We start from the raw sequence: 16,902 nt of genomic DNA, 5'->3' as shown, positions 1-16,902 counted from the left end.
GGACAGACAAAGGGATTAAGTTAATTACATCGAACCCAGTGCGTAACTGGTAGTTATTTAATCGACGCTGAAAGGATGAAAGGTGAAGTCGACCAGAGTGGAATTTGAACTCCGAGTGTAACAGCAGACGAAATACCACTAGGCATTTCGCCCGGTGTGCTAACGATTGTGCCAGCTCACCATCCTGTGGTTAGAAGAATATTAAATGAAACCTAGTAACCAGATGATCTAGCAAGCAGGGCATCATCTTGGTGAGAGAGGGGCACAATAAAGACATCAAGAGGAAGGACCTGAAACTGCATATTCTCTCCTGATGACTCCATAAGCTTCTAGCATCTGGTAGGCTGTATACCAAATCCATTCACAAGGTTTTGGTTGACCCAGGACTACAGTAGAAGACACTTGCCCAATGTGCCATGCAGTAGGACCAAACTGAAAATCACATGGTTGAGAAGCAAGGTTCTTCAACACACAGCCATAATTGTTTTTGTTTACAGTCTCCTGTAAGCAATAACAAAGAAACCCATAGTTTGAGCATTCAGTGTTTGAAAACCATTGGAAAGAAAAATAGAAATTGCTTCACTTGTAAAATATATCACACAAAAAGGCACAGGAGTGGCTGTGTGGTAAGTAGCTTGTTTACCAATCACATGGTTCCGGGTTCAGTCCCACTGCATGGCACCTTGGGCAAGTGTCTTCTACTATAGCCTTGGGCCAACCAAAGCCTTGTGAGTGGATTTGGTAGACGGAAACTGAAAGAAGCCTGTTGTATATATGTATATATATATGTGTGTGTTTGTCCCCCTAGCATTGCTTGACAACCGATGCTGGTGTATTTATGTCCCCGTTACTTAGCGGTTCGGCAAAAGAGATCGATAGAATAAGTACTGGGCTTACAAAGAATAAGTCCCGGGGTCGAGTTGCTTGATCAAAAGGCGGTGCTCCAGCATGGCCGCAGTCAAATGACTGAAACAAGTAAAAGAGTAAGAGTAAAAGCATTCAGCCGTAGAAAATAGAAAATCGTCAAGTTTCAGCTAACCCATGCCAGTGTGATAAAAGGCACAAAAGTCAAACCCACGATGAATTGTGTATAAAATGGTGGGATAGCACTAAGGGTAAAGATTCCCCTTCAGTCATGAATGGCCATTGGAGTGCACCTAGAAAGTGACCCTCCGATGCACAAGTCTAGACAAGGTTGTTTACGGAAGACCAGCAGTTGCCTCCCCTCTCCATGCCATTAATGTTGTCCAAGGGAAAGGCAAAGGCTGGTACAGCTTGGCATCAGTGATGTTGCAACTCATTTCTACAACTGAGTGAACTGGAGCAACATGAAAATAAAGTGCTTTGCTTAAGAGCACAACACATAGCCTGGTCCAGGAATCGAACTCCCTAACTTACGATTGTGAGCTCAATGCTCTAACCACTGAGCCATGTGCCTTCATGGAAGAACAAATAATAAAAACAAACCAGCTGTCAAAACACTCGATCCTCAACTCCAGCACCACAATCCAAATGGCAAAACCGCTAGCCTGGAATGGTAAGTGTTATTCATGAAGAGTAGTGATTAAACACATGCCAATGTTGAAGAAAATAAGAACCAAGAAGAATTCATTTCTTATTTCAGATTTAATAAATCCTAGACATAAAATTAATTTAAAATGTGTTATTGTTATTGATGTAGATTGGAGGGTGATGAGCTGGTAAAATGTATAGCAGCTTACTTTCTGACTCTTTGTGGTCTGAGTTCAAATCCTACTGCGGTCAGTTTTGCTTTTCTTCCTTTGAAGGTCAATAAAATGTAGTAGCAGTTCAGTACATGGATTGATGTAATTGACTTACCCCCCACTTAAAATTGCTGGCCTTGTGCTGACATTTTAAATGGTTATTAATGTAAATTGGCAGAATTGTCTGTAGGGTGGACTGTGTGTTCTTTATGTGGCACCAGCACAGGTGAGGTCAGTTTTGGCATGGTTTTTACTACTGGATGCCCTTCCAAATGCCAACCACTTCACAGTATGAACTGGATGCTTTTATGTGACACCAGCACCGGCAGGGTCACCAAATGAATTAGAAGACAAGGAATTTTAGAGATGGGAGGGGGCATTGAAGGAGGTAATCTTGTGTCTGATGATGGAAGGTTAGTGTGACAGAAATAGGTGTCTTTTTGTAGATGGAATGTAAACAAACCAACACTGTGCCGACATTTTAAATGGTTATTAATGTAAAATTGGCAGAATTGTCTTAGCATGAGACAAAATACCTGATAGTATTTAGTCACAGCTCTTAATGTTCTGAAATCAAATCCCACTGAGACAGAAACCTGTTTTGTATGTGTGTGTGTTTAGGTTTCCTTGCCTTGGCATTGCATGATAGCTGCAAATATCATCATGCAAATGGTGTCCTTTGTTTCCGATCTTCTATGAAAACATGTCTGGCCATGGGGAAATATTACCTCGCTTGGAAACCGGTGAAGGTTGATGGCAGGAAGGGCATCCAGCCATAGAAAACTTGCATCCACAAGTTCCCTCTGACACATGCACATCATTTAATGCCTGTCTTTCATGTTGGTATGTGTTGACATTTCAACAGTATCTCACTAAGCTGGAGGCCTGTATTGTACTCCAATGTCTGCTTTGACATGGTTTCTCTGATTAGATGCCTTCCCTAATGCCAGCCACTTTATAGTGTATACTGGGTGCTTCTATTTTTTTTCATGGCACCAGCACTGGTGAGTGTGCCATGTAACTTGCAAGACTATAGAGCCCACTAGACTGAGTGAGAGTATAGTAGAGAAAGAGAGAGAGAGAGAGGTGGTTTTATGCTTGATGTTAAGGGGATAAAGTATAAGAGGAGAGGAACAGGTTTCTTGCTGCAGAGGTGATACAAAGCTTCTCACATTACATAAAGGTGGGTGGGAGTAATTGGAGTGGAACTAGAAAGAGAAAGTTTGTTACAAGGTTTACAGAGCATGCCCTCGAGGTACAAAAAGATAAATAGAAGAGAGTATGGGGACAAGATCAGGATGGCTGGTTAAACATTGAGAGAAATGGGGGTAGGGGCAAATGGTGAACAAGGGTGGAGAGGGAGCTGATAGTAAATATAAGCTGGAGGTATATCATTAAAAATGGATCAGTGGGGAGAAGTAGTGATGACTGGCAGTAGAGAATGGGTGAAAAGTAGAAGAATAATATATTTGTGTGTTGAAGCTCTTGGAGTTCTGTCATGCAAATGACCAAATCATCTGCACCAGCTTCAGGATAGAGTCACCTGGAAATAGAATGTGAATTCTACATTCTTTCCCTTCTGAGAAGTGTTCTCAACATAGACAAGTGGCCAGTAACTTCAGGATAAAAGCTAGACAGATTCAGAAACACTGGGCAATCTGCATCAGTAGGGTAAGCTTGAGTAGATAATAGGTTCTGACTGGATGATTTAGCAGGAGGCGGAAGAATGTCTGTATCAGTTCAAATGGTGGAGGACATGTCTTTACCAGTGCATACGGTGGAGGACATGTCCTTACCAGTGCATACGGGGGAGGACATGTCCTTACTAGTGCATACGGTGAAAGACATCCTTACCAGTGCATACGGTGAAAGACATGTCCTTACCAGTGCATACGGTGGAGGACATGTCCTTACCAGTGCATACGGTGGAGGACATGTCCTTACCAGTGCATACGGTGGAGGACATGTCCTTACCAGTGCATACGGTGCAGGACATGTCCGTACCAGTGCATACAATGGAGGACATGTCCGTACCAGTGCATACAGTGGAAAACATGTCCGTACCAGCACATAAGGCAGAGGATATGTCAGTACCAGAGCATATGGCATATAACTGTGTGGTGGGATGCTTGGGCTGATATGTTCTCGGTTGGAAATGTGATGGTACCATCTAGTGTTCTTGATGGTTCTCAGGGCTCTGCTATTGAATCAATCAGTCCTTTTTGCTTGAGCATTGATCTAGTAAAAAGTAAAAGTTAAAGAAACACCAATGACAATTCAAAACCAACAAGACCTGGCAGATGAAGGCCTTCTCTCAGGGAAACCTGCTGCAGTGTAGCAAAATTTGAAAGGTAGCTGAAAACTTGAGAAGTATGGTGGAAAGTCACCAACAGCCTATGCTCAAGGAAGCAATAGACTAACGGAAGGATAGTAGACCTACGAGTTGAAAGGGTTAAGACTTGAAAAGAGAAGAAACTGGAGAGCAATGAACTTTAATTAGGGAGGTAGAAGAAAGAGGAGCTAGATGTTGGATCTGTGTAAAACAGAGAAGCTGAAAAACAAGAGGCTTGGATCAAAGAAGTAAGATATTTGATATTGGAAAGCACTGTGTCTCGGTGAATTCAAAACTTCATTGATGGAGAAATATCTACAGAATTATAGCAGTGTGGTGCATTTGCTATTTAACAAGGGCCACATATCCAAAATAATTTTTTCTTCTAAATCTGTTATTTTGTGAAAAATAAAAAGCAAAGTGTAAGTTAACCTACGTTAACTTTATAAAAAAAAAATTCTTTGAATTTCTGTTATGGAAAAGAATTATTACTTTAACATTTTTGTTACCATATTTCTAGTGATTGCGTATTGCTTAGTGGTTAGGGTATTTGGCTTACGATCATGAGGTTGTGAGTTCAATTCCCAGTGGTATATCGTGTCTTTGAATAAGACCCTTTATTTCATGTTGCTCCAGTCCACTCACCTGGCAAAAATGAGTAGTACCTGTATTTCAAAGGGGCAGTATTGTCACATTCCATGTCATGTTGGATCACCCTGAGAACTACATTAAGAGTATTCATGTCTGTGGAGTACTCGGCCACTTGCACATTAATTTCATGAGCAAGCTGTTGATCAAATCAACTGAAATCCTTGTTGTCATATCCGACAGTGCCATATTTCTGATCAAATACTTGGCCATTGTTTCAATTAATTTTGAAAGTAATGAAGAATTTACTTTAAAAAAAAAACTCATTATTAAGCTGATGTAAGGCAGCAAGCTGGCAGGATCGTTAACATACCAAGCAAAATGCAAGTGATATTTTGTCCATCTTTACATTCTGAGTTCAAATTCCACTGGGGTTAACTTTGCCTTTTATCCTTTCGGAATTGATAAATTAAGTACCAGTGAAACACTGGGGTCAATGTAATTGACTAGTCCCCTCCCACAAAATTTCTGGCATTGTGCCTTTAGTAGAAAGGATTATTAAGCTGGTGTCAGGAACATAAATTATCTATAGTTGAATGAACTGGAGCAACGTGAAACAAAGTGTCTTACTCAAGAATACAACAGAGAGCCCAGTCTGAGAAACTACCTCATGATTGTCAGCCCGGCGCTCTAACCAAGCTATACACCTTCACAATAAACTGTATATATCACCTGTAAAAAGTTTTTTCAGATATGGAAGAGAGTCAAGATATAGCATTCAAATTATAGTTATATGTCTTTGTTTTTCCATACAGTATTCATCCTGTGATGTACCTGGACACATCATCAGTGATATTTCCTGGAATCACTGGGTATTTTGGCTCTTAGACATACCTGTCCAGGTGACCTGACTAGGGTGGATCAAAACCCTGCCTGTATCAAGTTAGTATTACCCTTTCCTGGGCTCACATCTAATTCATAGCTACCCTGAGGCAAGCCTTGCTGCCTTCAGAGCCAACTTGGCCCACTGGTTCCTATGATGCCCTGCATATTTGTAGGCTCAGCAGAGGGACTGACCTACAAACCCTTTACATCTCACTTCAATGGGATCATGTCTTGTGTGCGACCCATTTCTTTGACTTACTCCATCAGCTTGTGAGAAATGAAATGGTTTGAAACTTAATAAAAGTACTGTATATAGGAGGAAGAAATGTTTTTGATTCAGGAACAAGGCCAACAATCTTATGTTTTGTTGCAAGTTCATAAGCATTTCATGGGATAATTGGGGCCCTCAAACACAGTTCCTGTCTGTATTTGTAGGCCATCATACATGACACCAGGCTTCTGTGGTACACCTTCTCACTGCAGGATGTCTGAAGATGTGATCCAACACCACCAGGAAGCTGCTGGTTTCCAGAACAGATGCCACCTGGAATTCACCATTACCCTTCAGTTAGTGAGGTTGCAGCCCTAGCATCACCGGTGTCAGACCTGTCCACCTTGGGTGGCCCTACCGGCGACTCAAAGTTCCTGGCAGCATGGCTTTGACACTCACTCGTTTAACTTTCCCACCATGATGAGGTCAAAGGTTGGGCAGATATGGAGCTCGTTTATGGCCCTTGAGTCTTTGGCATTTGTCAATGGAACCGAAAATGGCTTCAACATGTTGCAGAATCAGTTACCAGATGATGTGCATGAACTGCCTTGACCCATGATGCAGTGAACTCAATAGGAAGCTGGCTTAACTCCTCATGGGTGAATGCCGTTGCAAGACAAGAAGAAGACCAGCAATTTTAGGGGAAGATGGTTGGTCAGTTATATCAACCCCAGTACTTGACTGGGACTTTATTTTATCGATCTCTTCCCCCACTCTGGAGGAATGAAAAGTAAAATTGATCTCAGTGTCATCAGAACTCAGTGTAAGGAGCTGGAACAAATATTACAAGGCAATTTTTTTTCTGATGTTCCATCGATTCAGTTATTCCATTCAGTTATTCCTCAAGAGGAAGTAATGAAGGGGATCTGGAGATGGTTGGGCCTTGTGCTTCAGTTCCATCTTGAAGGATTGCTGATATGTCAATTTAGGTAAAATGGTCAGTCTAAGGAAAGAGGAAAGCGCAACTGGACAGAGGATGAAGTATGCACAGAATAGGTACAGCTGACGAGAATACATCATCATCGTCAGCAGCACCATTGTCACCACTACCACCGCCAACACTAATGCTAACAGTTCCGTCACCAGCTTTATTATAACTATAACCATCAACACCATCACTATCATTATCATCATCGTCAAGCTCAACTCTGTCTTTTAAACCTCTACAGCTGTGACGTCACAACATATTCTGTTGCGTCAGATGGTGGTGAGCTCTCTCATCACCGTCGCCATCACTATCATCACCACCATTGTAGACGCCGGCAACAACACCGCCACCACCACCATCATCATCTGTGCTACCGGCATCATTATCGCCGTCGTCTCCGTCACGATCACCATCATTTTGTTACGTTCATCATCATCATCATCGCTATTGCCGTCGCCTCTACCGTATTACCGTCTCACTAGCACCACCACCATCACCGCCACTCCACCGTGACTATCGCAGTGAGAATCAACCATCGCCGCTGCCCCCGCCTCCGCTGCCGCCGCCCTCACCTTAATAGAGTTAATATCCCTGCCTGCCGCCGCTGCCACCACTACCGCTACACGAACAGTAAATATCCCTGCCGCCGCCACCTCCACCACATAAACAGTTAATATCCGTGTTTTTTTTTTTCGCCGTCTCCACCAAGCACGCTTTTTATCACAGACACAGAAGCTAAAAACACTCGTACACACCACCTCTCTGTATTTCATAGATTAAGCAGCACCTCAATCAGTCTCAAGCCACTCAGCCAAGCACACAGCTCTTTCGTTCCCTGCAGCAAAACTTACGATTAAACAAACCAACGGAATGTGTGTTTAATATAGACACACACACACATATATATATATATACTCACACACATTTATTATATACATGTGTTGTTTCTTTTTTCGAACAAACCGATACTCAATTTGCCGAAATATCTAAGAGAGAAAAAAAGTACTTTCTGCATTGCTTTCAACAACTTATATAAATATATATATATATACCAACTTGACTGTCATCTTCGTTGACCGGATTAAGGAGCGGTTTTTTTAGTATATGTTTGTACTAAATTTACATACATCAGAATTTCTACAAATTGTTTATATTCTTGTTATATATATCTCTCTCTATATATATAGATAGATACATACATACATATACTTCACTCTCTGCATACACATAGGCCCCCCCACACACGCGCATACTGTTATATGTTGCTAACATCATATACACGAAACATATTTATTTAATATAAACAAACGGAACTGCACTCACGGTCCTTCATAAACATCTACTGTTATACCTACGCACACAAACATAGATTTTTTTTATATATATCTCAAATTTTGGAGTATATATATTTATATATCTACCCACATATATCCACAACATCTAGGTAGACACGGTAAATAAAACATGCTTCACAAGCATAAGTTTTAAAGAGAGATACTATATATATATATAGATATATATAGACAGGTAGAGATAGGTAGACAGGGCAGAGGAACCTCGTATATCATCTTCGAAGGTAAGTAAAGTTTATTTAATAATGTATTGTGACTTATGTTGTGTGGTTATGTATGTGTGTTCATGTTTTTGTTACGTATAATTGTTATAGTAAATGTCGAGTTCCTAAAAAACCGAGTCCACCTTAAATTTAATCACGCTTTCACTATGCCTTTCAGTGCCGTGTTTATTAAAGCACGGGCACACTTTTGGACAAGTTGTTCGGGGGGGGGGGGGGCTCACGAGTTTATTAAGGGCCCAGGGCTGAGTTTCGGAATGGCTTTTTCATTACCTCGTGGAAAAGGAAAAGAGAACGAAGTTGGGAGGGAAGGATGTAAAAAGGAAAAAAAAAAAAAATAATAATTAAAAGTTTAGGGGCACCATTCTTTTCTTTCACAGTCGTAATTGCTGTTGTATGAAACACAAATATTAAAAAAAATAAAGGAAACAGCCATTCAATTCCTTGCCCTTTTCGTTCCCCATGGGGGTAACAATAGCTTTTCTGAAGCATCGCTGGGACTAGTGCTTATTTATCTATGTTATGTTCTATCTATGCTAATCTATGTTTGTGGTTTTTGATATCAATAAATAAATATTATAGATCCCAATGCATTGCTTTGTTTGGGGTTGGTGGCGGTAGTTATACTGCTGTTAACATGGTTCTGGATAGACAAGTTTTAGTTGGAAAACAAAACATTACACAATAATAATAAAAAAAATCAATAAAGTACAAGGAAATATTTTACGCAATCATATAAAGAATTACGCATCTTTTTCTTTCTCCTGTAATACTATATTTTCAGCTAATCCGATAAAGTTTGTCAATAAAATCTAGAAGATACAAAAGCAGTTCTTTTATATTTATAAGGTGTAGAAAGAAAATGGGTTTTTTTTTAGTCCCTAAAAGTACATTTGTTGAAGAAAAAATAACAATAATTTTCATCCAAGGTTTTTTTTTTCCCAACCCATTCGATTGCATATTATTTATATAGAAAATATTTTCCAGTCAACAAACTCTATACTTCAAGATATTTTACAGGCAAAACTTAAGGCGTCACCGCCATTTCGCCTCCCTTGTACGCTTGGGCGCTTCAACAAGGGAACCTCTACGGGGTCACTGCATTTGCTAGAAATGACAGCCAAATCGTCCTCCTATTTACATGCTCTGTTTCACAAACGGACATGTTGCTTATTGTAGTCAAGAGAGACTGTCTGATGATTGATAGTTTCACATTTTGGCATAAAGCCAGCAATTTTGAAGGGGGGGGGATAAGTTGTTTAAATCGGCCCCGGTGTTCATGTGTTATTTTCTCTAGGATAAAAAGCGAAGTTGTCCTCGGAGGAATTTGAACGCAGAACGTAAAGACCGATGGAATGCTGCTATTTCGTTTGGCGTGCTAGCGACTGTCTGCTTTGCCACCTATGATGATGATGGTGGTGATAATAATAACAATTTTGGCCCAAGGCCAGCAGTTTTAAAGGAAGGGGTGAGTCGATTATATCTACCCCAGTACTAGACCGGTACTTTATTTTATCGACTAAGGAAGAGGAAAAGCAAAGTTGACCCTTATCGGGATTTGAACTCAGAACGTAAAGATCCTGAAGAAATACCGTAAGGCACTTTTGCTGACGTTCCAAGGATTTTGCCAGTCCTTGTCATAATAACAATGATTTCTTTTTTAGGCCACAGAGGCATCAGAAAAAGTGGGGGATATTACAAGGACAGCTCACAATTTGTGGTAGTGGTGGTAGGATTTACATAAAAAGATGATTGCCTGAAAGGGAGACTATATACATAGTATACAAAACATGTGAACACCTGGACCATAATAAAAAAAATATTAACCCTATGGTCCCGGCTAGAATATCTAATCAAAAGTTTGCTGACTTGAACTAAACAAGCTTGCACTGAAAATATCTTATCTTCGCACTCCACCATTAGAAAGCCTCTACGTTGTTGCTCTGTCTGCTGGAAATAGCAGTCAAATCGTTTTAAGCCCCCCCATCCTCACACGTACCCCATTTCCCCCACTGCTTTAGAAAAGGACACGTTGTTTAATGTGGTCCTGATTGCCCAGCACAGGAAAAAGGTGGGATTGTTACGGCTGAAAATATCCTTGATCATAGCTCGTCTCTTTCAGGACTGACTTGAGACAGCAACAACTATCAAGAGCTCAATGTTTTTTTCCAGTTGATCCAAGTTTCGTTTCATTCTGGAGTTTATTTCACAGCCGAGGAGGAACAAACACGAAAGTCAAGGAAGAAAATCTCCAGTATGTTTGTTTTATCTCTCTTATTCACCTCCGGTTTCAGTCATTGGACTGCAACCATGCTTGGACACCGCCTTGAAGGGTTTTAGTCGGAAAAAAAATCAACCCCTGTACTTAGTATTTTGAAGTCTGTTACTTTAATGTATCGGCTTTTTTTCTTTTTTTTTGCCGATCTGCCAATACTGGTTGTCAAGGAGTAGTGCACGCGCACATATATACACATGGTGGGCTTCCATACAGTTTCCGCCTACCAAATTCACTCAGGGCATTGCCGGTCCTGTGCTACCGTAAAATACACTTGTCCTAAGTGCAGCGCAATGGGATTGATCCCGAAACCATATGGTTACACATCGAGCTTCTTAACGACATAGCAGCTTTATTTTAATACATACGACCTATTAGAAATATCGGCCAGATTTCTCCAGATCCCCTCTTATATATAATTGGTTTGTCATGTATTCTACCGTCTTTGCTTACAGGCAGGGAGTCCACGTGGAGCTAAACACTTTACACAAATAGTATGTGTTCTCAGTAATAGACTGCGAACCCATAATCTACATAATCACAACTACTTTCACAGAAATCTGGCAAAAGTTCTGTCCTAAAGCATGGGCATGCTGGGTAGTATGCATGGACACTATGCGGGACACTAGATTTGTGAGTCCACCAGGGGCCCAATGCTAATTTATTTTGATCTAGAGAACATGCCTGACGTGGTTAGGTCATGTAATTCCAACTAAATATTTTGAGCTACTTTCTTTTGTTTGTCCACTCACTTGTATGTGTGTGTGTATGCAATATAAATTATATATATATATATGCAATATAAATTATATATATGCAATATAAATTATATATATGCAATATAAATTTTATATATATGCAATATAAATTTTATATATATGCAATATAAATTACATATATATATATATGCAATATAAATTTTATATATATGCAATATAAATTTTATATATATGCAATATAAATTACATATATATATGCAATATAAATTACATATATATATGCAATATAAATTACATATATATATGCAATATAAATTATATATATATCCAATATAAATTACATATATATCCAATATAAATTATATATGTGCAATACAAATATATATATGTTCAATATAAATTTTATATGTGTGTGTGTGTGTGTGTGTGTGTGTGTGTGGTGTGTGTGTGGTGTGTGTGCGTGCAATATAAATCATATATATGCAATATAAATTATATATATGTGTGTGTGCATGCATGCATGCAATATCTTCTGTACATATAATTTGACATGGGCGATTCTTTTTTGTCTTGGGATTCACGGTCAAATGACTGGGTGAAATTGCGCGAAAAATTACACAGATGGGTAGAATGATCCGATGGTGATGCTGGGCTTTGTATTTTTTTCTTCATAGCTCACATGGTTACCAAGATAATCTACTATAATAATACTCTTGCGTTTATGAATGAGAAAGGAAGGGGTGATGTCGTACTTGGTAGTGGGATGAAAACTGTACGCTGAAAAAATAAATCAAACAGCCCATGATTAATGTCAATAGAATTATAATAGAACTCGCAATAGCTACACCTTGCTTGACCCATGTCGGCTGGTGAAGTGAACCAACCTGGAAACAGCTACGGAGCGCTCACCCTCAAGAAGCAGTAAGACAAATTTCGTTAAAACATACCCCACGTCTTTAAAAAAATGGGGTCAGGACATAAATTGAACAGTGTTAGGTTTAAATATGTCAGGCTGAGTAAAAAGTAAGCAACGTTTTGAAATATGAAATTCATCACAATATATTTCAACAATGCAGAAATTTTATTCATCAAAGTAAGTACCATTACAATCAACATTTTTGTCAGTGAGTTACAAATTTATTTATTCCGGTAACATAAAAGTCTGGAGTCCTGGAGCTGATGAACTCTTTGAGCGCACTTTCAGCATCGGTTTGATTTTTGAACTCCTTCTCTCGCAAGAAACCATCAAGGTGCTTGAAAAAGTTGTAGTCGGTAGGAGAAATGTCTGGGGGAATAAGCTGGGTGGGGAAGAACTTCGTAACCAAGTTCCCTTAACTTTTGGAGCGTCATGAAGAATGATTGGCCCTCTTCTGTTGACCAATCTGGGATGGAGGAGTAGCAATTTTTCGTTCATTTTAGCAATTTCATGGCAATATGTTTCTGCAGTAATGGTTTTTCCGGGTTTTAAGAAGTTATAGTGGATGAGTTCAGCAATATACCACCAAACAGTCACCATAACCTTTTTGAAGAGCTCAGGTTTAGGGAAGGTTTTCGGTGCTTCATTTTGGTTCAATCACTGCGAAGAACGTGTTTTGTTATTGTACAGAATCCACTTTTCATCGCAAGTTACAATACAGTCGAGAAATGAATCGGTTTGGTCACGGGGAAGAAGCGACGAGCAAACTTCATATCTGCGCATTTTCTGATTTTCATTCAAATCGTGTTGTACCCATTTGTCGAGGTTTTTTGATTTTCCTATCGCATGCAAATGGTTGTAGGCAGTTTTCTGGCTAACGTGAAGTTCTATTGCCAGTTCTCGAGTGGTTTCACGTGGATCTTTCTCAATGACGGTCTTCAATTGACCGTTATCGATGACAGCCGTCCACTACGCTCATGATCTTCAAGGCTCAGGTCTCCATTGCGAAATCGTTAAAACCATTTTCGAGCTGACCACTTACTGGTCATTTCCTTACCAAACATTTCGTTGATATCGCGAGCAGTTTTAGCTGCTTTACATCTTTTTTTGATGTTGTGTAGCAAAATTGCTCGAATATCGCTCTTTGACAGTTCCATTTCAGATGATTAACAACGGTGAAAAAATATCAATGTTAATTTATTGACGCATTTGGGCAAGTCTATATCTGTATGATCAGATAATTTTTTTTTTTAAATGTTTAAAATAATTAAAATAATAGGCGTAGGAGTGGCTGTGTGGTAAGTAGCTTGCTTATGAACCATATGGTTCCGGGTTCAGTCCCACTGCGTGGCACCCAGGGCAAGTGTCTTCTTTGTAGAATTTCACAATGCCGATTTTTGGCAATTCTCCGGAACCTCCGTATCCGAAAACGGGTATTTTTGGCAAAAAAAAAAAAAAAAATTACAAAAATAAACAAATTTCGGAGAAAATGGGGTGGAGGTCTTTCCTGCTTTTGATACATAGAGGTAGTCAGCTTAAACTAAAAAAAAGTAGAGGTTGTTAAATGAAAAATATCAAAAACTTCGATAAACGAAGGAAAAAAAACTTTAAAAAATTCATTCCTTTTGGTAGGCGTGGTGAAGTGTATGTTTTTCATAATGGTCTGGTGCACATAGAAGAGCCTTGTATGGCGATCTTTTGAAGAAAATCTATCAAAACTGAAAGTATATTTGTTCAGCAATTACCGTAAAAATTAATTAATTTCTTTTGTCTCGGGTGAATCCCTAAGTTTATGAACTTTTTGTGTTTGTATGTGTTTCTGTATGTATGTATGCATGCATATTTTTGTATCTAAGTGTATGTATATATTTTTGTGTATGTGTCATACATACATGCACACAAACACGTGCATACATGTTTACTACATACACATAGGCGCAGGAGTGGCTGTGTGGTAAGTAGCTTGCTTACCAACCACATGGTTCCGGGTTCATTCCCACTGCGTGGCACCTTGGGCAAGTGTCTTCTACTATAGCCTCGGACCGACCAAAGCCTTGTGAGTGGATTTGGTAGACGGAAACTGAAAGAAGCCCGTCGTATATATATGTGTGTTTGTGTATCTGTGTTTGTCTCCCCCAACATCGCTTGACAACCGATGCTGGTGTGTTTACGTCCCCGTAACTTAGCGGTTCGGCAAAAGAGCCCGATAGAATCAGTACTAGGCTTCCAAAGAATAAGTCCTGGGGGTCGATTTGCTCGACTAAAGGCGGTGCTCCAGCATGGCCGCAGTCAAATGACTGAAACAAGTAAAAGAGAATAACAGAGAAATACATATAAACAGAAATAAATATTTAAAAAAAACAATTACGGAAATTACCGAACAAATATTTTGTTTTGATAGACTTTCTTCAAAGATCTTCCCCTTGTATATAATAAACAGATGTTTATGTTAATCAATAGTTTGTTTATAAGTACATTTCTACGACTTTCTTATTTACAAATTCATTGTCGATAGTCAGTCAGTCTGTCAAAAACAACGTTCCTTCCTCTAGAATTCAAGCAACAATCCTGGTTACATATTTGAACATCATTAAACTGAAGTAGATAAACTGTTAAAGTCTTTACTTACTTACTTATTCCACCTGAGTTCCTACAGTAAAATGTTATTCCTTGTAAGCATCGATTTTTCATTATATATGCATGATTTAGTTTATAATTACGTAGTACATGTTTTTTAGTCCCAGGTCAACCTTGACTGAACAGAGGCCTGTGATCAGAAACGTTGTGACCTTGATTTCTGTTTTTTTTTTTTTCTCGCCAGACATAGTACATCAAAGACTATATATACAAATTGCCATTCCCTTTGCGTGTGCGTGTGTGCAATGCCGCGATGTACGAGTTAATTTGTTCCCGGAGACCACTCGTAAAGCAGAGCTATAATTTCCCATAGTAGCAATGTTATAAATCGGAATTCGTTCCCAGGAACATATTTTACCCATAACTTCAGGCGCAGGAGTGGCTGTGTGGTAAGTAGCTTGCTTACCAACCACATGGTTCCGGGTTCAGTCCCTCTGCGTGGCACTTTGGGCAAGTGTCTTCTATAACCTCGGGCCGACCAAAGCCTTGTGAGTGGATTTGGTAGACGGAAACTGAAAGAAGCCCGTCGTATATATATATATATATATATATATATAATATATATATATATATATATATAAATCCGCGTTCGCAATACTTTTTTCGTTCGGCGTTAACAGCCCTTCTTATCTTGTTTTTCCTTGTACTGTCGTTACTGTCCTGTTTTTGTTACCATTTTTTACCCCTCTGCGAAAAGATCTCAGTATTTTAATTGATTTGCTTTTCGCAGGAAGGAAAGTTTCTTGTCGAAGATACGTCTCGCTTTTATCCTTCGAAACGTAGAGTAGATGAAACCATAGCGACTGAAGAAGGGTTTTTTTTCTTTGTGTTAATTGTCCTGTACTCTATTTTTTCGTTGTTTAAAAAAAAAAATGTCCAGTTCCTTTGGTTTGTGTCTATGTTTTCGTTTCTCATTGTGTTCGACGTCCTTTTGGTGTCCTGTACTCATATATGCGTGTATATGTACATGTAGAGGTAGGTACGTACATATATGTTTATATATATGCATATGTTTTATTTTATTTATTAATATATATATATATATATATATATATAATATATATATATATGTGTCTGTGTTTGTCCCCGCCAACATCGCTTGACAACCGATGCTGGTGTGTTTATGTCTCCGTCACCTAGCCGTTCGGCAAAAGAGACCGATAGAATAAGTACTAGGCTTATAAAGAATAAGTCCCGGGGTCGAATTGTTCGAGTAAAAGATGGTGCTCCAACATGGCCGCAGTCAAATGACTGAAACAAGTAAAAGAGTATAACATTTATAATCCTCGTAAATAAATTCCAATAAAACAATTGTAGAATCAAGAATAATTTATGTAAAATAAAAAGAATGTCAAGATCATTTATAATAAAAAATATTTTTATAATAGTTTTTGGAATCCCTTTCACTCGCATTAATCTCGCGCGCACCATCACCTGTGCATTTCTTTTCTAAAAAACAAGCCTAGAATTGTAAAGTATAGAAGCCATCTTATCATGGCTAACCACATTGGGGAGGGGGTGTTACTGTAGCTTTATAGCCCCAAGAGATCTTCGTCTCTAGCTGGCTTTAGACACAATATCTGTGTCCTTGGAGTATTTGCAAAGGGAGGCCATCCCTTCCTCGCAAGCCTGAGTGATACGCTCGAACTAGTTTCGGGATTTTTGTCCCTCGTCAACGGGCGGTAACCACCAGGTAGCGATGAAAGAGAAGGCTCCTTTGCAAATAGATATGTTTTTCTAATGGCATCTGCCACTGATGTCGAAAAACGAACAGTAAGCATAATTAAATCTCAGAATGAGATTGAAACAGTAATCGCTCGATAATGTAAAGTATAGAAGCCATCTTATCATGGCTAACCTCTTGTTCACTTAGAAGCCTTTTTTCGCGCTCTATAAATTTCTCAGTAAAACGCAGAAGCATTTGTTGGTGATGGTAAAGAATACGCACACCCGGTGTTTAGGGTTAGGGTTACGCCGAAAACGGGTGGTGTGCGTATCCTTTACCTCCGTCTATTTGTTATGGCAGTAGAAACTTTTGCACTTCGTTCAAAATT

General features: G+C 39.2%; 1 protein-coding gene across 1 annotated transcript in view; it reads left to right on the top strand.

The window, feature by feature from the left end:
- The first annotated feature begins 4,248 nt into the window (after positions 1 to 4,248).
- Positions 4,249 to 16,902, top strand: part of LOC115219348 — a 72,769-nt gene continuing 60,115 nt past the window's right edge. Inside the window, exons 1-4 of the mRNA XM_029789509.2 lie at positions 4,249 to 4,304; positions 5,460 to 5,516; positions 5,965 to 6,100; positions 8,266 to 8,304. Of these exons, the coding sequence (XP_029645369.1) occupies positions 4,249 to 4,304; positions 5,460 to 5,516; positions 5,965 to 6,100; positions 8,266 to 8,304 (288 nt within the window). The remainder of the gene's footprint in view (positions 4,305 to 5,459; positions 5,517 to 5,964; positions 6,101 to 8,265; positions 8,305 to 16,902) is intronic.

Source organism: Octopus sinensis, linkage group LG14, assembly GCF_006345805.1.
Source record: "Octopus sinensis linkage group LG14, ASM634580v1, whole genome shotgun sequence".
NCBI classification, from domain to species: Eukaryota; Metazoa; Mollusca; class Cephalopoda; order Octopoda; family Octopodidae; genus Octopus; species Octopus sinensis.
This window is presented reverse-complemented; position numbering and strand designations above follow the sequence as displayed.